The sequence below is a fragment of the Suncus etruscus genome, chromosome 9 (assembly GCF_024139225.1).
Source record: "Suncus etruscus isolate mSunEtr1 chromosome 9, mSunEtr1.pri.cur, whole genome shotgun sequence".
Lineage (NCBI taxonomy): Eukaryota > Metazoa > Chordata > Mammalia > Eulipotyphla > Soricidae > Suncus > Suncus etruscus.
In genome coordinates, this window is record NC_064856.1 from 11501869 (window position 1) to 11527378 (window position 25510).

Genomic DNA, 25510 nt, shown 5'->3' on the forward strand with positions numbered 1-25510 from the left:
GTACCTGATTCTGCTTCCACCATTGGGTGGTACCTGATTCTGGGGGATAAAAACAAGGGTCTGTGGAAGGCGAGAGGCTTTTGGCAGGAACTGATGCTGAGTCTTTGGACTTCAGTCTTGTCCACCAAAAAAAGCTAATATTTCCACAAGCCTGACTGTCTACGAGTGTTTACCCGCCGTTTCACCTCAGAACCGTTGGCTAGACAAGGTGGCAGACGTGTGCTTCAAGCTGAAGGGGAAAGACCTCATCCTCCATCCCTCCATCGGTCAACCTCTTCGGGGCTGACTTGCAACAGCAGTACTTGTATAACACCTTTATTTTATAGACAGGAGACTGAGGCTCAGAGAGATGAAGTTACCTGGACAGGTCACAGAGCTAGCAAGTGGCAGAGCAAAGATTCAAATGGAGGAAGTCTGGGCTCTAGAACCCTGCTCTAGATGACCACAGCTCATCTACACGGAAATTTCTTCAAAAAAGCTGAGACAAGATGCTCAGGAGCAGGTGACCCTTCTGAAGAGCAGAATCCTAAATGCAATAAAACTTAGGTGGGGCTGCAGAGATAGTACAGTGAATAGGACATGTGCTTTGCATGCAATTGACCCCAGGCACTGTATGCCTTCCTCACCCCAATAAACAATATTTTGCAGTTACAAAAATAATACAAGTTGTTAGGATTTTCTTCCAATTCAATTTGGAATTTGGGAGGGGGGGGAGTGTCACACCCAGTGGTGCGAAGGAAATATGGGATGCTGGGATTTGAACCACAGTTTGTCTTACATCAGCTGCATACAAGGCAAACGCCCTACCACTGTGCTGTCTCTCTGGCTCCTCAATCAGGAATTTTAAAGCAGATACATATTCAAATGCAGGAGCTCATACATAAACACAAACATAATGACACATGGTGAGAAGAGGGAGAGAGAGAGAAAAGGAAAGGTGGGGGGAGAGAGCGAGAATGAGAGAGAGAGAGAGTGTGCACGCAAACACAAGCACATGCAGGGGCAGGGACAGATACAAATAGGAGAAATAAAATAATTCAGCTTTTAGTGACACTCTGGGCGGCAGTGAAGGCGGAGAGGTGCCCAGCTTCAGCCATAGACTCACTGTGGATCCCTGCCTCGAAGTCAGGCCCTAGAAACCCTCTGGAACCCACGAATCATTCCGCTAGTCTGTGGCTCCAGCAGGGCAGGGCAGGGCAGGGCAGGGCAGGGCAGCCCGGGTCGCCTAATCCTACTTCCTAAGCATTTCTGACTTGTCCCTGCCTCCAGACCTTCAGCTTCAGCCTCCATAGCCGGGCAAGTGCACTACTTAAACTCCACCCTCACATCTATTAGGGGCCAGCTAGTTATTCTTTCTAGACCAGATTACATTATGCATCTCACAAATTTCTGGAAACAGACTATTCATTGGAATTGAGGTCACCAGGGCCACCTCTGTGGTAGGCTAATTTGGTAATATTTATCTCAAACAAATATACAGACTCTTGACTCAGAAAGTCAAGGTCGAGGGGCTGATCAGTGGGGCAAGCGGTAGGGTGGTTGCCTTGCGTGTGACTGCCCAGGACGGACCTGGGTTCGATCCCTGGCATTCCATATGGTCCCCTGAGCCAGAAGCGATTTCTAAGTGCATACCCAGGAGTAACCCCTGAGCATTGCAGGGTGTGGCCCAGAAACAAAAAAACAAAAAACAAAAGAAGTCAATGTTGAGGAATTTTGCTAATATAGCCAAGGACCAGAGATAGCAGGGTGGGTAGAAACGTTACATGGCACCTTAATGTGGCCAACCTGGATCCCATCCCTGGGGTCACATGGGGCCTTCTGAGTCTCACTAGAGTAGCCCTTGAGTGCTGCAGGGTAGGCCCCCAAACCGAAACTAAAGCAAATCCTCAGAGTATGGACTGCAGGCCACATTAAAACAAACAAAACCCACTAATACACAGATGCCTGGCATGCACAGTACAGATTTTTTTTTTTTTTTTTTTTTTTTTTTTTTTTTTTTTTTTTTTTTTGGTTTTTTGGGTCACACCCGGCGTGCTCAGGGGTTACTCCTGGCTGTCTGCTCAGAAATAGCTCCTGGCAGGCACGGGGGACCATATGGGACACCGGGATTCGAACCAACCACCTTTGGTCCTGGATTGGCTGCTTGTAAGGCAAACGCCGCTGTGCTATCTCTCCGGGCCCGCACAGTACAGATTTGACCGCTGGCACTGCAGGGCCTCTTGAGTACTGCTGGTGTCGTCTGGTGGGCCCCAGCAAATAACCAATGTACAAGATTACATTCAATGATCCAACAATAGCCAAAGACTGGCATGGCCTCATGAATGGGCAGAGAACTGAAATTGGGAGATCTCAAACTTAACAGATGTAGCAGAAGCATCCAGCTCATGAAAAAGCTGGAGGTCCACCTTCATTTTTTTTTTTTTTTTTTTTTTGGTTTTTGGGCCACACCCGGCGGTGCTCAGGGGCTACTCCTGGCTGTCTGCTCAGAAATAGCTCCTGGCAGGCACGGGGGACCATATGGGACACCGGGATTCGAACCAACCACCTTTGGTCCTGGATCGGCTGCTTGCAAGGCAAACGCCGCTGTGCTATCTCTCCGGGCCCCCACCTTCATTTTTTTTGGAGAGTTGTTACCTTTTCTGAGCTCCCAAGTGACGTGGATGCTAGCGGTCCTGAGGTATTTACTTTTTTTGGTTTTGGGGCTACACCCAGCAGTGCTCAGGTCTTATTCTTGGCTCTTCACACAGGAATGACTCCTGGCAGGGTTTTGGGGAACATATGGTTTGTTGGGAATTGAACCCAGGATGTTCACATGCAAAGAACATGCCCTCTACCAACTGTAGTATCATTCTAGCCACCACAGGTTGTTTTAGAATCTGAACAAGTGTGGCCTTGGAGTAGGCTACTGAGTAGTGGTCAGGGAATATAACTGTCACAGCATTTTGATACAATTTTTTTGTGTGTGTGCTTTTAGACTATCTCTGGCAGTGGCCAAGGATCACTCCTGGAGCAGCCTGGGGGATCATACGGAGTATCACAGACTCAAACCAGGTAAGCATAAGGTAAACACATAAGGTAAGCATCCTGTACTATCTAACTGGCACCTGTACTGACATATTTGCTCTCAAAACTTATTTAGTGAGAGAAATATGCAAGAGTGTTGACACAGGAAGATATGTCATTTAGCACAACAGAGGAAACTACATGCTACTTAATGGTAAAGGTCAAGAATTCTTATTAGATGTCATTTAGCACAACGGAGGAAACTACAAGCTACTTATTGGTAAAGGCCAAGAATTAGTGTGTGTGTTTGTGTGTATGTGTCTACCTTCCGGATATACACTGTACAACTATCTCTCTGGCCCTAACAAATCACTGTGGATGAAGGTCTAAAACAGGTAGAGAAACAGATAGGTGGGAGAGAAAAGGTCCATCCCATAGGCACGAATTACTTACTCTCCATGAAATAAGGCAGATCTCAATGGTCTAAATAGGAAAATGACTAAGACATACTGAAAGGGGGAAGAGAAAAAGCAAACTGCACAATTGTATGCCCTATGTGATTCCATACAAAGTGAATATACATAGGCACATAACATCAAATAGATCACTGAGTTACTTCTAGGGTCTGGTACTCACAATTTTCATCGAGGAGAATTTCCTTACACTTCTGCCTTGCTTGAGCATCCCTCTGTATGTGTTAGTTGTGGGGATGGTAACTGGCAGTACCGTGCCCTGTCTATCAGGGTTACTCCCAAGGATGCTGGGAGGGGGCATTTGACTGAGGCCTGGGCCTTGCATGTGCCTTGCCTGTGCTTTACTGCTTGAGCCACATCCCCGGTGTGAGACTTCTAAAAGTAAAGTGACACTTTTCTTCTAAAAGTAAAGTGATACATCACTTTGTCATGATAGAGACAACCTATGGGACTGCCTTCAGAGTTCTTCCCTCAGAATGGACTCCAGATTTGCAGGGCGCCATCCCCATACTCACATCTAAGCCAAGCCATGGGACTAAGTTCACATCACACTACTCACTGCCTCCCGGAACATACCTTCTGGTGCCACGGCTTCCTGTTCTGCCAGCAGGACAAAGGCAATCTCTGCTGCCCATAGGAGAGAGCAGGAATTCAGCTCAGGCAGCTGGCCACAAGCTATTTCCCCTGGGTGACATGTGCTGCAAGGGTACGGCTTGGTTTTCTCTGTCCCAGCACTCCCGGAACCCAGCTCAGGCCCTGGCACAGGGCAGGAGTCCTGAGAAGCTGGCTGAGAGCCTCCGAGGAAATAGGAAGGGCAGCAAGAGCCACTGTCTGACTCTCTTTTGATGGGGGAACAGAGCTCAGGGTCTGCTCTTTCTGGGCCTCCTTCCCCAGACACTTCTGGGTGTTCCACCTTCTCTTTCTGTGGGCTTCACTTGGTCCTGCTGGCTCTCAAGAGCTAAGCACCAGGAAGAAGTCTACACACAGCTTCTCTCAGGTGGCTGTGAAGTGGGAAACTGAAGGAACTCTAAACAAAAACTCCTCAACTGGGCCCGGAGAGATAGCACAGCAGTGTTTGCCTTGCAAGCAGCCGATACAGGACCAAAGGTGGTTGGTTCGAATCCCGGTGTCCCATAGGGTCCCCCGTGCCTGCCAGGAGCTATTTCTGAGCAGACAGCCAGGAGTAACCCCTGAGCACTGCTGGGTGTGACCCAAAAACTAAAAAAAAAAAACAAACAAAAAAAAAAACCTCCTCAACTGCCACCAATCTCTCTCTCTCCTTGCTAACACATCACTTGAGTGGGGCTTTAGGGACACCTGGTTGGGGAAGTAGTCCCAGACTAAAACTGGGGTCACCTGTTCAAAATAGTATGAAAAACTCTGGGTTTGTTGTTGTTTTTGAATCAAACCCAGCACCTTCTTCTGGCTCTGAACTCAGGGGTCATTTCTGACGGGGCACGGGGACCAATTGGGGTGCTGGGGATAGAATCCAGGTCATCTGTGTACAAGGCAAGTCTCCTACCCACTGTATTATCACTCTGGCCTGGTACAGCCACTCTGAGACTCATTGTTCCAATCCTCTTGGTTACTGGTGGATGTAAGGGCTCCAGATCAGATCATCTTCTCCTTGGCTGGGCAGCAGGTGATGCCTGGGAGCAATTCCAGGCTATCGAAGATCTCTTTCCCCTCCCCTCCCTCTCTCTCTCCCTTCTTTCTCTCCTTTTTTTGGTGCCATACCTGGTGGTACTCAGGGATCCCTCCTGGCAGGCTCGGGGGACCCTGCAAGATGCCAGGAAACAAACCCAGGTCAGTGTGTGCAAGGCACACACCTTACCTGCTTTACTATTGCTCTGATCCCTCTAAGGCTCTCTTCTGTCCATGCCCTTTATGCCAGCCATGCCGGATCCACCACCTTCTCCTGAGTCAGTTCATCCTTGGCTTACCTGGTCTCCTCTGCCTAAAACAGTGATGGCTAACCTTTTTGAGCCCGAGTGCCCAAACTGCTGCACAAAACCAAAGAATTTCCTCAAAGTGCCAGCACATCAATTAAACCTTAATAACAAGATTTTAGTATCTAAAAACTCTTTATAAATTTTATAAATTTATTAATTGCAGACCTTCCCGCGTGCCAGCTGCAAGGCCTTCGCGTGTCACAGGTTCGCCATCGTGGGCCCAGAACATCTTCTGGGTGACACAGTCCCTCTCCATCAAGCCCATCCCTGGCACTCAGTCCCCTTGGGGTGTGCTCCCTTCTCCCAAGCTGCCATAGCACTACCTACACAGTGAACACTGAGCTGATTATTCCTCCTTCAACCTGACCCCTATATTCTGATCCACTCACCTTCATGGCATGCCACCATTCATGACAATAGCAAAAAAAAGTTGAGGACATTATGGGGCCTGAAGAAATTAGGTACCAGAGGTGGATCATTCAATTTAGGGGGCCCCTCTGACCACACTGCCTTTGCATCCTTGGTCCTGATCTCTTTCAGGATTCTCCCCCCACACCAAGGGTCTGCCAGACAGGCAGGGGAGGGAGGCAAAGGCCACTTTGAACTCTGTTGAGAAGTGGCAAAATAGAAAGGCCAAGAAGGTCACCTAGGCCCAGCCTGACATCTCCTTTTTCCATCTGACTACAGTGCTATCTAGCAGTGAGCTTGCTGTTTTCGGGGAACTAAGATGGCAGGCCCCAGCAGTTGGGCAACTGAACTCAGGCCCAAAAGGTTTCAAAAATGGCAGCTATTCGGCTGCCCTCTGATTAAAGGTAGTTTCTGCTAAGAGTTTGACTTTAGGTCTGGGACAGGGAGAAACTGTTCCGGGAGCTATGGCATCCAAGATGGGGAGAGGAGGGTATCAAAGCAGAGACATAGTCTACAATAGGTTTCACAGGATTTAGGATTGAGGAAAAGGCTGAGGTGGAGGAGAGGAAATTTAGAAAGGAGGAAGGAAGGAGCTAGAATCCTCTAGTATCTGACAGAGCAGACATTGAAGAAGCCCAAGGATGTCTGCCCAGTCTAGACAAAGAGCCAACAGCAGCAGTCTAGCAGGCAGGATTGCTTTGGTGGGAGACAGTGCTTGGAGGGGCGGCAAGAGACTTTGAAGGGGATCAAGGTCCTGGCTCAGGCAATGGCAAGGCGGAGGAAGAGGAAAGCCACAAAAGCAGGGGTCAAATAGTTATTTTTTATATATACCGGGAGAAAAGAACGGTCATGAAGGGGTTCTCTATTTTCATTTTGGGCCATATGCAACAATGCTCAGGATTGCAGAATACTACTCCTGGTCCTGCACTCAGGAATCATTCCTGGCAGTGCTCAGGGGAGAGGACCATATGGGATGCTGGAGTTGGAACCTGGGTTGGGCCCATCCAAGGCAAGCACCTTACCAGCTGTACTACGTATGCTCCAGCCACCAGGCTGCCTGGAAGTGCTTTCAGAAGGCCACGCAAACCAAAAAACCAAACCTGAACAACAACAAAAGATCAAATCCCCAAAGTGCCAAAGCAAAACAGAGACTGGGTGTGGAGAGATAGCTATGACCGCAGATGTTTCCTTGCAGGGGCAAAGAGCCTGGTGTGGATTTTTAAGAGGAGCACAGGCCCTGCCTTGGAATCAGTCAGTAGGGGACCAACCTGGGGCATTCTGGCGGAATGTTCCCTCCCGTTAGGCGTGGATCCTCAGCCAACCAGGGGTGGAAAAAAAAAAAAGAGACCAGCTCGAAAAGAACCACTCAGGCGGAAGGGTCTCAAGGAAGGCCAGCCCCATCAGGGAGACAGGGGAGCTGGGATGGCACTGAGCACTGGAGGGGGTGAGGTGTCAACTGCAGATGGGCTAATAAGCAGCTAATAAGCGGGGATGGGGCTGGCCCTGGGGGAGAGATCCTGCAGGCTCGTCAGAGCATCAGGAATTGAGGAAAGACTTGAGACAGAAGACAGACAGATGGACAGACGGACAGATGGATAGACAATAGACAGATGGACAGACGGACAGATCGATACAGACAGCTGGACAGACGGACGGACAGACTGACAGATGGACAGACAGCTAGACAGACGGACAGATGGATAGACAGACAGATGGACAGACGGACGGACTGACAGATAGATGGACAGATGGACGGACAGACCCGGCAGGATGCTGCCTGGAGTGTGACAGCGCCTGGGGACTGGCGGGTGGAGCCAGCAGCAGTCCCAGCTCGAGGAAGATGCGGGTCCCCTCGTGTGGGTGGACACCCCGGCTTGGGGACCCCCGAGGGCCGATCCCGGGGTCGTGGGCTGGATGCCCGCTGCGCCCCCCTGACCCTCCCTTACCTTGCCGCGGGCGCAGCGCACCGAGCGCAGGGCCCCGAAGAAGATGGGCAGCAGCGCCATGAGGAGCAGGCTGCCGTAGGCCAGCGCGATGCCCTCGGGCGTGGACGGGGCCCGGGCGGTGCCGTTGGCGGGGACGCCCGCTTCGGCGCTGCTGCTGTTTTTGGGGTCGCTGAGGGTCGCGTCCATGGCGGCGGGGTCGGCGCTGGCGGCGGCGGCGGCGGCGAGGCGGAAGGGGAGCCGGACACTGCGGGGAAAAGCCACGTTCCCCTCCAACAACCGGAAGTGACGTCCGCGCGCGCACGCGCACTGCCCGCTCCCCGCCCGCGCGCCCCCTAGCGGCGGTGGAGGGCGGGCCATGGGTTGCTAAGCAACGGCTAGCGGTCGTCCGAGGAAGGCGTCGCGAGGACCACTCCCGCCCTCCATCCCTCCCTCCCAAGGACGTCCCTCCATCCCCAGGGGCAGAGCCCTGGAGCCTTCTGGTCCTGATGCTCTTGCAATCCTAAATTCTGGCCCACTCCCCCTCAGACCCTTATCTTGAGAGCTCAGGCCTCATCTAGACAGGCATTCATAATTTTTCTTCAGTCGTTGCTTTGCTCCTTAATGATCTGTGTATTCCATTATATTATTATCATCATCATCATCATCATCATCATCTTGACTTTTTGATCTCCCAAGGACGTCTGTCCATCCCAAGGGGGAGAATCCTAGAGCCCTCTGGTCCAGATGCTTTTTCAATCCTATATTCTGGCCCACTCCCCCACAGACCCTCATTCTGACAGCTCAGGCCTCATCCAGGCAGGCATTCGTCATTCTTCAGTCGTTGCTTTACTTCCATCATCATCATCATCATCATCATCATCATCATCACCATCATTAATTAACCATCATCTTGACTTTTTGATCTCCAAAGCACTACTCTCAGATTCTCAACTTGGCCGAAGGTTTATTGCAAGGATTTAAGGATGAGTTGTTCTTAGTGCCCTGATGTATATCAGGGGTTACCTTGTCACACGGGTGGTGCTGGGGGCCTTCAGGGACAAGGGAATAGAGTTGGGGTCAGCTGCATACAAGGTATGAGCTTAACCACCTATCTCAGCAGCTCTTGAGTATCCCATTAGATTCAAAGCATCTAGTCTCTAAGGATATAGGCAAAACATTTATCCTTGATCTCATGAGCCTTACATTTTTAGCGCCTTTCAGGAGGGAGGGTGCTGGGAAGACAAAGAGAATAAAAAGAAAAGTTTATACCCTTCAGTAATAATATTGCAAACTAAAGTGCATGAACAGGAAAGAGGGCACCATGGACGGGTGGAGGGAGGGATACATATACATATACATATACATATATATGAAGAGAGAGACACGTCAGAGAAGAAAAATGTCTGCTATAGAAGCAAGTGTGGGGGTGAGGAGCGAAACTTGAGATATTGGTGGTAAAAGTGTGCACTGGTGAAAGGATGGATGTTAGAACATATTATGACTGAAATTCAATCATGAACAACTTTGTAATTGTATCTCATGGTGATTCAATTAAAGTTAATTATAAAATAGAAAAGTTTATGGGATGTTAGAGTATACTTTGGTGCTACATAACATACTAATAGAAAAATATATTTTTTTAGTTCTTGGGTCATACCTGGTGGTGCTCAGGGGTTACTTCTGGCTCTACACTCAGAAATTATTCCTGGCAAGCTCAGGGGACCATATGGGAGGCCAGAATCAAACCTGAACCTGGGTTGGCCACATGCAAAGCAAATGTCCCACCTATTGTACGAACACCCTGGCCCCAAAACTAATAATTTACAGAAAACTCCATTTCTATATTATGACTTGGGCAAGAAAGAGTGTTCCAGAAAGCTCCAGAGGATGTCAATGGTCAGCCTATAGGGCTCCACATGTCAAGCACTGTCTGGACTTCTGGAGTCTGTTATTGCTGTCCTCGTTAAGAGCTGCTAGAGACAGTATGTGGGTAACAAGCTGGAGACAGCTACACCTTGAAGTGCTTCTAACTCTGTTTTTTTTGTTTTTGGTTTTTTTTTTTTTTTTGTTTTTGTTTTTTGGGCCACACCCGGCGGTGCTCAGGGGTTACTCCTGGCTGTCTGCTCAGAAATAGCTCCTGGCAGGTACGGGGGACCATATGGGACACCGGGATTCAAACCAACCACCTTTGGTCCTGGATCGGCTGCTTGCAAGGCAAATGCCGCTGAGCTATCTCTCCGGGCCCCAAACTCTGGAAGAAACTTTGGATCAAATACTTGGAACTAGGCAGGGAAGATTCACTCTTCTCTACTGTCCTTCTAGGACCATTCTTGAGACCGAAATTTGTCAGCTAAGCAAAAAAAAAAATAACAACAACAACAACAACAAAACCCCAAAACTAAGAAGGCCCATTTCCATGATCAAGGCCCATTTCCATGAGCAGGTAAAAAAGGGCTGATCTCAAGTTGAGAGGCAGTAGGTAGATAAAATGCACAAATGGGTGTCAAGTCATATTGCCTGGTACAAGTCTGATCAGTGGCGAGGTGGAGTTGTAGCATACAGTTAGTTTATGGTGAGTAGACACCAAGTTAGGGAACTATTCTACAAAATTTGAATAATAGGGCTGCATTTCTCAGATACTTGTTTGCACTGGTAACTTTATGTGTTTTCTTTGATCCCAATAATTCTAGGGAGGGATGAGTGAATTTCACATTTAGAGATGTGGAAACTCACAAGTTCCAAGGCCAGGTTTTACATTCAGCAATGAAAGACAACCTTGAACTCAGGTTCATAGGTTTCCTAAGCCTCTGCTCTTTTCAACATCCTGACTACCAAGCTTTGGCTAAGGAGTTTGGGCTTTTAATAGCTTAGAGCCGAAAAGATGGTATAAAGTTTCAGGCTCTAAATTTCAGTAAACTGTACATGACCTGGATGGATGGGAGAAGACAGTGTGTCTGATGATTTCCTCCATCAATAATGCAGGCCATAGGATTTTCCCAGCAACTGGGACAGTTGTGTCAGAGCCTCCTCAACTGAGAGCAAACAGTTGGAAATTGGAGATGCTCCAACTTCTTGAGAGGCTGAGCCCTGGAGTTAGTTTGTCTTCAGGCATCTCCCATTACCCTTCAGAGTGGGAGGTGGTAATGATAACCCAGGAATTGAGGGGTTGACTCAAGTTCAGAAAACTCCTGTCAAGGTTTCTACGGAATTAGATTTCTGACTTGGAAATTGATATTCTCTGCATGGGGAAAGCCTGAGGGCAGGGACCCTCTTTACTAGTTAAAGTTGCCTGCATGGAGTTACTTTCCCATAGGAGATGGGAGCTGAGGGCAAGAATAGTCTGTGGAAGCAGAGTGATAGTACAATGGGTAGAGTGTTTGCTTTGCTTAAGGCCAACCCATCGATCCTTATTCCTGGGATCCCATGTAGTTCACCGAGCCCACCAGGAATAATTTCCTAGTGCAGTGCCAGGTGTAACCTCTCAACATTATTGATTGTGGGTCCAAAATAAACAATGATAGTCTTTATTTTGTTTGTTTTTGGGTCACACCTGGCATCACTCAGGGGTTACTCCTGGCAGGCTTGGGGGACCATATGAGATGGGAACCTGGGGTCCGTCCCTGATCAGCCACGTGCAAGGCAAACGTCCTACTGCTGCGCTATCACTCCAGTTCCAAGAATAGAGTCTATTTAGTTAAATTAGCAATTATTCATTTCAATGAATATCTTGGGGCCAGAGTGATGGCACAGCTGTTCAGCTGTTAGAGGGTTTGTTTGCCTTCATGCCACTGAATCAGATTTTATCTCATGAGCACCGTCAAATGTGGCCCAAAACAAAACAAAACAAAACTAAAAAGAAAGAGCCATCTCTCCCTATCACTTATTACTGAATTTGGTTACTGTGAATGAATTTTAGGGTATTCTATGTTCATTTTATATATGCGCACACACATAAACACACTATTAAATATTAAGTAGTTCTAAAAGATAATAGACAAAAAACATCAATGGATGCTAAAACTCAGGAGAATAAGGTATTCATGGTCTTAAAAGGATTAACCCCACAGATTAGTCATTAATTATAAATGTAATTTTCTTTTACACTGGGGTGATCTGGTGGGGACTTTCTAACTGACTAATCAAACTATGGCAGCTCCCATTGGCAGGGGAAAATGACAAGAGGTGATGCAATTTTAGGACACCCACAATCATGCTATCTTGTTTTGATTTTCATTCCCCTCATGCAGAGTGTTTTTCCCTTTATAATTATTGGCCATCTATATGTCTTCTTTAAGAAAGTTTCTGTTTATTCTCCCTATTTTTTGATAGGGTGCTTGTTTTTTAATGACAATTTTTATAACTTTTTTTTTTTTGTTTTTGGGCCACACCTATTTGACGCTCAGGGGTTACTCCTGGCTATGTGCTCAGAAATCGCCCCTGGCTTGGGGGGACCATATGGGACGCCGGGGGATCGAACCGCGATCCTTCCTTGGCTAGCGCTTGCAAGGCAGGAACCTTACCTCCAGCGCCACCTACCCGGCCCCCAATTTTTATAACTTTTAAAAGTATCTTGAATACCATCCCTTCAGCTGAACGGGGCGGAGGGCAAATATTTTCTCCCAGCCGGGGTGTGTGCAGTGGAAAGCCTTCTTTTTTTTGGTATATACCTGGTGAGATTCAGGGATTATTACTAATTATGTATTCAGGGATAACTCCTGGTGGTGTTCAGAGGACCACATGGGGTCCTGGGGCTCCAAATTAGGTTGTGTTCTAGACAAGTACCCTCTGTACTATCTCTTCATCCCTATGCAGAAACTTTTTTTTTTTTGTCTTTTGGGCCACACCTAACCGCACTCAGGGTTACTCCTGGCTCTGTGATTAGAAATCGCTCCTGGCAGTCTCTGGGGACCATATGGGATACCAGGAATTGAATCTAGGTTCATCCCGGGTCGGCTGCATGCAAGGCAAACGCTCTGCCGCTGTGCTCTCTGGCCCCATGCAGAAACTTTTTAATTTGATGTAGTCCAATTTGTTTAGCTTTGCTTCTGTTTGCTTGTTCACCCACCAGTCATATTTAAAATGCATCTACTCATGAGAAAACATCAGAAAAAAAAAAGGAAAGAAACCTAGACTATGACATAGTCTAGACAACCAGTTGGAATTCAAAAATGTCAGCACCATGAACAATAAATAAAAACAAACACCATGAAGATCTTGTATGTCAAGAGACAGAACAGGGATGAGAAGCATGTGAAAAAATACTATCCTTGGTTAATTCTGTCATCCCAACATTTTTAAAAGTTTATAAAGAAATTCTATAGAGAAATATTTCAAGTAAGCCAGGAAATCTGGATATGGTATGTATGTGTGTGATCACAGCATCCTTTATGTAGGAACATGATAGTCGATTTGAGGTCCCCAGACTCCCCAGATGTTGGCATCAACTAGTGAGAAATGCAGATTTTCAGTTTCCATTTTAGATCTACTAGGGGCTTCCCAAGCACCTATTGTTGGGATAGTGCCCTGTTACAGATCCTCTTTATTTGTAGAATACGAGCTCCTGCTTCAGGAAGGCAGATGATCCTGTTCTTGATCCTTGGAGCCAATGAGCAGAGAAGCAATGAGCAGGAAAGCAATGGGCAGTCAAAACTCAATATTTGCTTTTGTCATCTGCCAAGGCCACAGGGCTTTGAATCAATATTTGGATATGCACATATTGCTATATTGTTCCAACTAGCCACTCTTTGTTTTTTACCCCCTCACACCACATACCTGATTAACCCAATTTCTGGGCCATTCCTCTGTGTATCCCAGGAATCTCCAGTGTGTCTAACCTGGTAGGATGCATAGCCAGTACCATAGGGTTTTACTGAGATTAAAAAAGAGAGAGACACTTTCTGTGACCCCATAACTCTTTGTAATAGAGCTGGAGTAATTTTTTTGGTTACCCCTGACTATGTTCACTGTCCAGGGGTCATACCAGGGAACAATACAGCGTATTTTGAGCCACCTCTAGTCCTTTGAGCCACCCTCTTCTGAGCCCTAGGGCTGGAATTGTTTTAATTTCCCCTCTGTCTTTTTGTCTCTGTCTCTGTCTCTTTCTCTTTTGCTCTCTGTGTTGCTACAAATAGAAACCTGGCCTCACAGATATGTGCAGGATAAGCACTCTATTGCTGAGCCATATCCCTGGCACCCTTAGGGAAAAGTTTTGACAGCTCAATTTGTTTTTGTGAATTATGTTTCCACATCCACAATTCTAAAAAAATTATCAGAAAACTTTATTAGGGATAATTCTACAAAATTTCCAACAGTTTCCCCCCTATTACTGCCCCTTTCACTTTATAAGAGCAGCAAGCTTTGTGTCACTGGGATCAAACAGGCTGAATCTGCTGGAAGAGTGCCCTGAAGTATTAGAAGCCACAGCTCTGAGCATGCTCAGTAAGGGTGACATTACATTTTGCGTTTCGTTGGGAACACATGGCTTCTGTCCTCTGTCCCAGCCCAATTATTAGTAGAGCCTCTTACACTCTTGAAAGTGCCACTTTGGCAGGGGTGAGAGTAAAAGATGACTCAGTGGCCAAAGTTCCTCCTGCCTTATAAGCACAAGCTTAAGAGAACAATCCCTGGTGTTGCCCATACATGCTGAGTATGGCCCTGGCTCCTTTGCTCTCTTAGATCCTCAGACCTGCAAGTAGTTTCCAGTCACACCACAGGTGTATGTGTGTGTGCGCGAGTGTTGTTTGTGTGCGTGCACCAGGGTCTTATGTGTGACTTTTGGCAAGTGCAACAACCAGGATGTGTCTGAACACCACAGCACAGGAATATGAGTGCCAGTAAGCAGTGTGCAAACACCACTGTCGGATTAGTGCAACTGTAGTGGGGGAAATTAGAGGCAGAAGTGGGACACTAGAAGAGTGACTGATTCTAGGAACTGGGTCAATGATGAATTGGCCATAACCCACAAAGTTTCAGCAAGGACAGAGCAGGAAGAGCCAGTTTGGTCATGTTGCTTGAGTGAGACTGGAATTGGGCCATAGTAAATGTCTATGTGGAACTTAAATTGTATTAATCACTGGTTGTATTAATTATGCAATCCTGAGCCACACCAGGACTGATTCATGAACACAGAGTACTCAGTACCCTGAATAATGCAGGAATGCTCAGTGCTTGGGGGACCATATGGGATATGGGGGAATGAACCCGGGTCGCACATTGCATGGCAAGCACCCCTGCTGTGTTATCCTTCTGGCCCCTGCTCTGGATTTTCTAAGTAAAGTCACTGGATGATGGAGACAGGGATGGAAGACTGCTGTGAGGAGCAGAGTAGGTAAAGGCTGTTCTTCCTCTTCCATCCTGGAATTGTTTCTTTGGAAGACTGTTGCTCCCCTTGGTGTTGGGTCCTTTTCTGCCAGCAGAGAGCAGCCTAGGACAGTTAATGACCAGAAGGGCATAAGTCATTATTGGACTATGGAGAAGCAACTGGGAGCTCTGAGGCTCCAGACGGATCAACAAAGTAATCTGGGATTGTCCACCTTCAAGGCTTCTTGTTGACCCAGGCACAGCATTGCTCCAGGGCTGTTTCAAAAGCTTGCTAACTAATTCTTGCTTGAAAGCCTTTACTGTCCACCCATTACCTTTTGGATGGTTTCAGGTGTCTCACTGCCTTTGAGGCTCTACACATGCTATTCTTCTTGTCTAGATGTCCTGCATTTGCACCATTGAGCCCCCCCTCCCCCTTATCACCCTTTTCTGCACAGTACTTTGCAAAGGCTATTCCTCCTGTCTGGTCTTCTTCCTCCCTGATGTTTTGCCAAGCTAGCATCTTCTCTGGATAGTTCTGTAAATGTCACCTTCCTTGAATTTTCCCTTGCCCTTTCTGTCAGTTACTTGAGAAGAAAAAAAATCCTTTTGACCCTTTATTCTATGATGTACAATATTGTGTTGTCTCCATTTCCTTCTCTTCTTTCTCTATTACTTGCCTTGTGGAGGTTTGGTGAGAGGCTTCAAAGAGAAGACACTTTATGACTTCTGTTTTCCATAAATTGAGGTGTTATACAGCAGATATTTCAGTTTTCCAGGCCCAATACAGCTTGGAGATGTCTTAAAAATGTTTTTTTTTCTTTTTTAGTTAAAAATTTTGGAGGGCACTTTGAAGTGCTCAGAGAATACTCTTAGCTTTATACTTTGGGATCACTCCTGGAGGTGCTCAGGGAATCATATGGAATGCTGAGGATGAAACCTGGGTTGGCTGCATGTAAACAAGTATTCTACCCACTGTACTATTGTTCCCATTTGATGTCTTTTAAGAAGAAGTAAATAACTTTCAACACTGTTATTTTTAAGTTTTTTTTAATTTTTAATTTTTGGGTCACACCCAGTAGTGCTCAGGGGCCACTCCTGACTCCATGCTCAGAAATCGCTCCTGGCAGGCTCGGGGGACCATATGGGATGCCAGGATTCGAACCAATGACCTTCTGCATAAAAGGCAAACACCTCACCTCCATGATATTTCTCCGGCTCCTGTTATTTTTAATTTTAAAATTTAAAAATATTTTGGTGGGGGAAATTATTTTGATATGGTGGGTGGGCATATCTGGCACTGCTTGGGATCTACTCCTACTTCTGCTCAGAAGTCACTCCTAGAAGTATTTGGAAGTACATAGGATACCAGGGATGAAACCTATGCTCTCACATGCAAAACATGTACTCCAGCCTTGACTCGTTTTTCTGAGATCTGTTTTGAGTGACCTTCACCAGAGTTTAACCCCAGCTTTCACTCATTTGCTGAAGTTAAGATACATTTTTTTTCTTCTTCTTTTGGGGGCCACATCTGGCAATACTCAAAGACTGATCCCCAGTATGTTGTTTGGGAGTTGATCCCAGAGCAGTTGGGAAGGGGAACATGTGGTGCTGGGGGGAATAGAACCAGGGTCACCTCATGCAAAACAAGCATTCTAACCCTTTGAGCCATTAAAACAAACAGACATTTTTTTTCCCCAATTGGATGTATTTTTATTTTATTTATTATATATATATTTATTTAAGTAGCATGATTATAGTTGGATTACAGTCACAAACAGAACACCCCTCTTCACCGGTGTAACATTCCCCCCCCCCCCCATCCCCTGCCAGTATTCAAGACAGGCATTCTACTACAGTTATTTGTTTTTAAGTTTAGTAAATTGTTTTTTTTTTTCTTAAAGGATTAGGGTTAAAGAAAAAATAGTAAAGGTTTGACAATGGCAATCATCATTGTTTGCATAGGCCCCCAAAATATGGGGAAAATGGAAAAAGATTCTTGGCCTGATTACAAGAAGGCCTCACCCCCAAGGTTTATTGGTACAAGACCGACTCTGGGCTTCAGGCATATCAGTCTGTCCAACCCGAGTCATTCTCTGTGGTCCCGGTGGAACTTTTTTACACTTTAGCTGTTGTTGGTATCAAGTTCTTTTTTTTTTTTTTTTTTTGGTTTTTGGTTTTTGGGCCACACCCGGCGATGCTCAGGGGTTACTCCTGGCTGTCTGCTCAGAAATAGCTCCTGGCAGGCACGGGGGACCATATGGGACACCGGGACTCGAACCAACCACCTTTGGTCTTGGATCCGCTGCTTGCAAGGCAAACACCGCTGTGCTATCTCTACGGGCCCCAGGTTCTTATATTTAATGATTCTGGATTCTATGCATTTCTTTCATCGATGCCAGGCTGATGTGGAGCATCCTCTAGTTTCAGCATACCATTAGATGTGGAGCAATCTGCCCTGCAAGCAGGCTGTTGCTGAGTCATCTGGGTGTTGGGAGCACTCTTTGGAGTAAATCAATGGCAGAGCAGTCTTCCCTGGTAGAGGTTTGGATCCTGGTAATGTTAAAGACAATTGTGGTTGTTTCCATAGATGGTATCCATTGTTCAGGTGTGTGTGGGTGATGCCCATTCTTCTGAGGCCTAAGCCAAGTCATTATGCCAATGTTCAGGGTATAAGGCCTAACTACATTACAAAATTTGTGTTCCCATCTCTATTAGATAAGAACTTGACAAACAGACATTTTTAAAATAATATCAACAGAAAATTGACCTCTCCTAACTGTTTAAGAAGGTCTGAAAGTGGGGCCGGAGAGATAGCATGGAGGTAAGGTGTTTGCCTTGCATGCAGGTCTGTGGTTCGAACCCCAGCATTCCATGTAGTCCCCCGAACCTGCCAGGGGTGATTTCTGAGTGAGGACCAGGAGTAACCCCTGAGCGCTCCGGGTGCAACCCAAAAACCAAAAAAAAAAAAAAAAAAGAAGGTCTGGAAGTCTGAATCCTGCATGTTTTAGTGGTGAGTATGGCTATTTACTGAGTCCTAGTAGTGTCTGATTACAGGCCTTTCTCATAAGAAGCCTTGCAAGTATGAGTGTTATTCTTTTTGTATTAGGACAAGTGCTAGGACAGCAGTACTTGTGTTTTGAACTCAGGCTCATGAGTGACTCTATGGTGTGTTCTCCTAACCAACAGGCCACTCTGCTACTGGCAGTTTGGTGAGCTGGGCCCTCCCACCGCCTTAGGTGAGGCCTGGGGTCTTGAGACTTCAAATCTCTCTCTCTCTCTCTCTCTCTCTCTCTCTCTCTCTCTCTCTCTCTCTCTCTCTCTCTCTCCCTCCCTCCCTCCAATTTGGGAAAATACTTGGCAATGCTCAGGGCTTACTCCAGGCTGAAGAGATAGTACAGTAAATAGGGTACTTACCTTGCATGCACTGGACTGGGGTTTAATTCCCTGCCAGAACCCCAAGCCTGCCAGATAATCCCTGAATGCAGAACCAGAAGTAAGCCCTGAGTTCCTTTAAGTATGGCCCAAAAATGAAAACAAGAGAAGAAAAATGTGAGGACTTAAGATTTATATCCAGTGTAAAAATGTGTAATAGTATGATTTCTATTTTGATTATACTTTCTACTGCTACCCTCCCCATCGAGGTGGATGAATGGACTGAGCTGAGTTCTCACTGTGCTCTGCTGCTGTGACTGAGAATGGCGGGAACTTGTGGATGTGCAGCAGTCATCAGGCTAATTTTAACACACATTCATGGATGACCTACTTCCCATGCACAGCACTTAGCAGAGATGTGTGCTAACTTACCCATTTCATCTGCACATCCTCCCTAAGGGAAAGGCAACGTCATTTGTTCTTTTATAGCCTCTGAGGAATCTGAAGCATGGAGATGCTAGTCCCCCATAAGTCCCTCTGCTTGAGTTATGTCTAATCAATATTCATGGACTGAATGGGATGAGTGCATGGATTCCAGGCATGATGAGCCCCCTCTTCTCTGCCGCCATGCTGTCCCTCATCCTGACTGGCTCTATGCCACAGTGTTGGAATTATGAGGCAAGGGTCTGTCTCTGCCATGCTAAGCTCTTCAGGCCTAAAAGCAACATTCTGACCCTGCATCTGGTGACAGGACTCGGATGGATCCTTCTCAGTCTCTTCTGGCCTCTTCTTTAACCACTAACATTATATTCTTCATTTCAACACACAAACTAGCTGCTGATAATTTGGGGCTTTGGCCTCAAAAGGTTATTTTTATTGGGGAGGGGCACAGCTTTTGGAGATCAGGGCTTACTCCTGGCTCTCTGCTCAAAGATCACTCCTGGTAAGGTATGGGAGACCATATGGGATGTCAGGGATCAAACCCAGGTTGGATGCATGTAAGCGAAGAGCTCAAGCCCATGTTTTCTCTCTCTGGCCCATATAAAGCTAGATTTTAGGGACAGAGAGCTTGTATAGGGATTATGGTACATACCTTGCATGCAATTGACTTGGATGGGTTCCCAGTATAACATGGTTCTCTGAACATTGCTGGGAGCAGTCCTGGAGAAGCCCAATCTCCTAGCACCACAGGGGGTTCCTATGGAAATGCCTGCATACTGCAGTCTTGGTGGGCTCATATTAACCCACATGCTAGGATGGCAAAGAAGTGTTCGAGGGGACCCCTGCACATTGCATGGGAGGTGGGAAAAAGAAACAAAGAAAAGGAAGAAAAAAAGAAAAAGTAATGAGCATGCCCACCCTTGATGAATAAGACTAGAAGGGGAGATTGCATCTAGTCTCCAGCAGCTTTATGACAAGGAGGTGAAGGAGATGATAGAATAGTTCTCAACCCCATCTCTAGTGGAGGGACCAAATGAACTCTGAGTATGAGGTAGAATGTGAGAAAGACCAAATGGAAGACAGGATTTGGGCTTCAGAGTGGGATTGAAACTCAGGCCCTGGGCCCAGGGCTTATTCCAGGGCAGTGGAGCTTGGATAGGTGTGTGGAATATAGGGTTGGCCCCTCTTGAGCTGAGAGCCCAGCCTGCTGAAATGCTGAAATCCCCCTGTTGGGCAGGAAGGGGAAGGGTGAGTGAACGGACTTTCCCTGGAGGAGCCTCTCCCTTAGGGAGACAAGGGTGGCACACAATGAAAAGCCCGTTATGAGTCTTCCAGTCAGCTGGTGGGCTCGTGTCAGCCTGTTCCCAGAAGGCCGAGCTGGCTGACGGACAGCCAGGGGTGAGATGCCGTGGGAAGGATCTCCTGATGAGGGCTGCAGAAATGTGGGAAGCACCAAGGCAGGCAAAAGGGTGAGATATCAGCTACAGGAAGGCGGGGCAGCTAGTATTCTCCACCACTTGCTGCCTGCTCTGGGGGTGCTTTCTTACTGGGGACTCTGATCTGGGTCAACTCTATGGAACAGACTTGCTTCTGGTTTATCTTAACGCGTTTGGTGTCAGGAAGTTGATGCCTCAGGGTGGCAGTTGCCATGACAACTATCTTTTCCTTTGCTTTTTCTTTTCCCACACTGGAGATGCTCTAGGTTTATTTACTCTCCTGGCTCTGTGCTCAGGGATTACTCCAGGCAGTGCTTGGGGTGACCATATGGGGTACCAGTGATCAAACGGGGTTGACTGCTTGCAAAGCAAGTAACAACTTTTTTTTTCCTTCCTGTATGTATTTTGTTTGGGGGACACATTGCAGGTGCTCAAGGGAGATTCTGTGCTTTGGGGTTGCTTCCAGAGGTGCTCAGGGACCAGGTTGCATCTGGGATTCAAACCTCATCCTCCTGCTTGCAAAAATCATATGTATGATCAGTTCACTGATCTCTCTCTCTCTCTCTCTCTCTCTCTCTCTCTCTCTCTCTCTCTCTCCATCTCTCCTCTCTCTCCTCTCTCTCTCTCTCTCTCTCTCTCTCTCTCTCTCTCTCTCTCTCTCTCTCTCTCTCTCTCCTCTCTCTTTCTCTCCTCCCATGACAACTATCTTTGTGGAGATAGTGACCAAGGAGACTGTTACCAAGACTATGACTAGGCAGAAAAGAGAATTGATTGGCTCTCAGTTTTGTATGGAGATAGGTTTCTCATCAACTCAAGTCTAGTGTTTGTGAAGCAAGAGAATTTGACACCCAGGAGTTTGGGACCCTTAATCTAGTGCCTTCTCTCACTCTGGCAGACCTTGGGCAAGTCCCTGCTTTCCTCTGAGCCTTAGTTGCCTCATCTGAAAAGCCAAACAGCTGCACAAGGTCCTTTCCCCTCTAAATTTCTAACAATTTACCTTTATTGACTTATGTACTTTTTTTCCTTGGTTTCTGGGACACACTTAGTGGTGCACAGGGCTTACTCCTGGCTCTGTGACCAGGGATCACTCCTGGTGGGTTCAGGGAAGCATATGAGTTGCCAGGGATGGAGCCTTGGTCAGCCATGTGCTAGGCAAGCATTTTACCCTCTGTACTATACGGCCAATCCTAGCAATTTACCTTTAAATGTGTGTGTTTTTTGTTTTTGTTTTTGTTTTGTTTTGTTTTTGTTTTTGTTTTTTTTGGGTCACACCAGCAGTGCTCAGGGGTTACTCCTGGCTCTATGTTCAGAAATTGCCCCTGGCAGGCACAGGGGATCATATGGGATGCCGGGATTTGAACCACCGTCCTGCATGAAAGGCAAATACCTTACCTCCATGCTATCTCTCAAGTCCCGTGTTATTTTTTTTTTAAGGTGGTGACACACCTGGCTGTGCTGTGAGCTGCTCTTGGTGTTGGTCAGAGGACCATATGGTGCTGGAAATTAATCTGGATTGCAGCTTGTAAAGCAAGTGCTTTAACCCTGTACTATTTTTTTGGCCTCAGGAACAAAGTTTGAAGCCCACTGGCTGTTTCCAGCAAGATACTACAGCAAGCACTAAAACTGTTATGACTCTTGCTATGGTCACACAGGCCTGGAGGGCTCCCCTATGGTAGGGGCTCAACCCTAAGCAGGGAGATCTGGGTGGTTCCAGGGCAGGGTCCTGAGTCACTGAGAGCGTGTGACCCTCTTCTATCCTCTTCTATGCACCAAGTTCTTCTCAATTGCATCTGTGCTGGAATTGTAGGCACTGTCCATAGGAATGGGACATTTTCTGGGTAGAGGAGGGGAATACTATGATGTCACAGGGATCAGACCACTTCACCATTGGTGAAGCCAATGGCTCTTGAGCCCAGCGCTGGGCAAGATCTCTGAGAAGAGAATCATTCTTCCCGGCCCCCCCCCCCCCCAGGCCTTAGCGGGTGGTGCAAAATTTCCAGAGAGTCCCTGGCGAGCAACTTGATTCCAGGAGTAGCTGGTGCCCGGACAAATGGGCAGGGTGTAGAGGGAGCTGGCAGAGGAAGCAGGGAGCTCTGGGGACGCCTGCTTCTCCTCTCCCAGGAGACCAGGCTCTGGGCCCTAGCCAGACCCTCGACCTCTGGATCTGCTGCCCCTCCTCCAGCACGGCCCACCCCTCTCCCAGCAGGACTTTGCAAACAGCTTCTCCGGATGGACGCTTGCCGCCTCCTCCCTGCACACTTTCCATTCCCAGTCCTGAGCCTCAGCCAGGGCTCCTCAGGGAAATTGGCTGAAAGAGACATTTTCCATGCTCTTGTCTCTTCTGCTGGTGGCTGTCCCTTCCTCCACTCGCTTGGTCTCTTCTCCAGCTGGTCACTTAGATCCAGAGGAGGGAAGATGTTTGGGCAACTGGTGCTGCTCTTTTTTCTTTTAGTTTGATGTGCCCTTGACTGTCCCGGGCCCCCGTTTCCACAGCATGGAAAGGAGCTTGACACCCAGGGAAGCAGGGCTGGCAGTCCGATCATATTTTGTTTGTTTGCTTGTTTTGTTTTTTGGGCCACATTCGGTGACGCTCAGGAGTTAGTACTGGCTATGTGCTCAGAAATTGCTCCTGGCTTGGGGGACCATATGGGACATCGGGGATCGAACTCAGGTCCGTCCTGGATCAGCTGCGTGAAAGGCAAATGCCCTACCACAGGCTGCTCTATTGCTCTGGCCCCCCATTATCTTGATTTAATTCCTGGTTTTGCTGATCATTCGCTGTGGGGTTTTGAACCTCAGTTTTTCTAGTCTTTAAGGTGGGGCTATCTCTTCCTGTTGAGAAGATTAATGAGAAGAATAATTGATCAAAGGGCTTGCTTCAGTGCTTTGTACATAGAAAATGACCAAGGGAAAATCTCTCCCCTTTAAAAAAAATTTTTTTTTTTAAATTTAGGTTATACCTGGTTGTGCTCAGATGCCATATCTGCCTTAGTGCTCAGGGGTCTTCCTGATGGTGCTCAGGAGACCGTACAATGCCAGGGACCAAACATTGGTCTCCTTCATGCAAAGCATGAGTTAGATTGACTGAGTACTTTCCAACTTCAAAATCCCTATTTTATTTCTTTTTTGGTTGTTCTTTTATTCTTTTTGGTTTTGCTTTTTGGGTCATACTTGGCAGTGCTCAAGGCTTACTCCTGGCTCTACTTGCAAGGATTACTCCTGGTGGTGCTCAGAGAGCCCTGTGAAATGCCCAGGATCAAACCAAGGTTAACCATGTGCAAGGAAAGTGGCTTACTATCTAACACCATGCACAAAGGTCAAATCAAAATAGAAAGTGCCCTACCTACTGTACCATCTTTCTAGCCCCTGAATCTCTATAAAAATTGTGATTAGTTCCTACTAGATACCTGGTGTTTTGTTAGTTGCTTGTCATTCCCTTTGTAAAGCTAATAGTCCAAAGGTCCAGAGAGGCCAAATAACTTGCCCAAGATCACACAATGACAAATATTTGAGTCAAAGGAATTTCAAGTCAAATCTGGCTGATTCCACATTTCCTATTTTGATCAAAGCTCTGGTAACTAAAAGAAAAAACAACATTCCTTTACTCCAGACAGATAATGAAAAGTAGAAGGTGTAGGCTAAGTACTTACTTATTTTTATTCCCTCTTCTCTTCCCTTTTGCTACTACTGAAGTTGCAATGACCATGGCTCTCTCTCTCTCTCTCTCTCTCTCTCTCTCTCTCTCTCTCTCTCACACACACACACACACACACACACACATACTCACGCTCTCTCTCACACACGGCTGTGGTGCTTGGGGAAGGATGTATCATATACTTTAGTTTGGTGACTATACAAGTTCTTACCAGGACCACACTTCCCCTATGGTGCTCTTTGGTGCACATCTTCAACTGCATAGCTAAGAACTTGATTCCAGATTAGGAAGCTAGCAGAGGGTTAGGGTGCATGTGTATGACCCATATTGGCTCTCTGGTACCACATGGCCTTCTAAGCTTTACCAGATGTGGCCCTAGAAGCCCTTGAGCATTTCCAGATGTGGCCAAGGACTCAGCACATACTGGGGTGGCCCTGGCAGTCTCTATCACCATATGGCCTAAGCAGCACCAAATTCTGGGGCTCTTGTAATGAACCATTATCTGTGTTGACCAGAACCCCTAGAGAAGAGGCCCTAGTACCCTGAGGATCTGTTTGGAAGCTTCAAAAACCAGAATTTATAGCATTCTTATTCTTTTTTTTTTTTTTTTTTTGGGTCACACCTGGCAGTGCTCAGGGGTTACTCCTGGCTCTATGCTCATAAATTGCTCCTGGCAGGCTCGGGGGACCATATGGGATGCCGGGATTCGAACCGCTGACCTTCTGATTGCAAGGCAAATGCTGCCTTACCTCCACGCTATCTCTCTGCCCCCCCTTTTTTTAATTTAATTTTGACAGTGTTCAAGACTTACTTCTTTCTGGCTCTGCACTCAGGGATCACTCCTGGCAAGGCTTGGGGGACTATATCTGGTGCTGAGAATTGATCCGGGTCAGCCACATGCAAGGCAAATGCCCTACTCACTGGACAATAGTACAGACCTAGTATTTATTTATTTTAGGGAGCCATATTCACTGGTGCTCAGGGACTATTCCTGTCTCTGTGTTCAGGAATAACCTCTGGCAGTGCTTGGGAGACCCTCCAGGCTTGGGTGAATGCATGCCTTAACTTCTGTCCTATCTCGTTGGTCTCTATTCCAGGAGTTAGAAGGTGTACTTTCAAAATTTTACCAGGGGTTTTGGGTGGCTAAATCATTGAGAGAAATACTGCTCAATGTTGTTAAAAGATGGGAAGAACAAAGTAAGCAGTGAGGTTTCTTCTATTATTTATTTAGGTTTTGGGGCTACATCTAGCAGTGCTCAGGAGCGATTTCTACTGAGGAACACAGGGTTCACTTTTGTGCAATACTGAGTCTCCTACTTACAAAGTGTATACACCAGTCCATCAAGCTATATCCTCAGTCCCATGGAATACCTTCTTTCCCAGACGCCTCTGCATCCATTTCCCAAGAGAATGTCAACAGCGAAAAGACTGGCAGTTTCTGGCCCTGCGGGGAACTGGTACTTAGTGTGATTCTGAATATAAATAAAAACAATCTTTTGGAATGGTAATTTAGGAGTATTTGTCAAAATATAAAAGTGTACAT

General features: G+C 46.8%; 1 protein-coding gene across 5 annotated transcripts in view; it reads right to left on the minus strand.

Annotated features, from left to right (window-relative positions):
• Positions 1-8063, minus strand: part of HM13 (histocompatibility minor 13) — a 44816-nt gene extending 36753 nt beyond the window's left edge. For 3 of the 5 annotated variants that reach the window (XR_007498885.1, XM_049779282.1, XM_049779283.1), the window contains exon 1: positions 7783-8063. Coding sequence is in view for 3 of the 5 variants with exons in the window: in XM_049779282.1 (XP_049635239.1) it covers positions 7783-7968 (186 nt within the window). In the remaining 2 variants the exon portion in view is untranslated. Of the gene's footprint in view, positions 1-5213; positions 5256-7782 lie in introns of all 5 variants that reach the window. The other 2 variants (XR_007498884.1, XM_049779281.1) reach the window with 1 other exon arrangement.
• Between the last annotated feature and the right edge of the window lie 17447 nt (positions 8064-25510).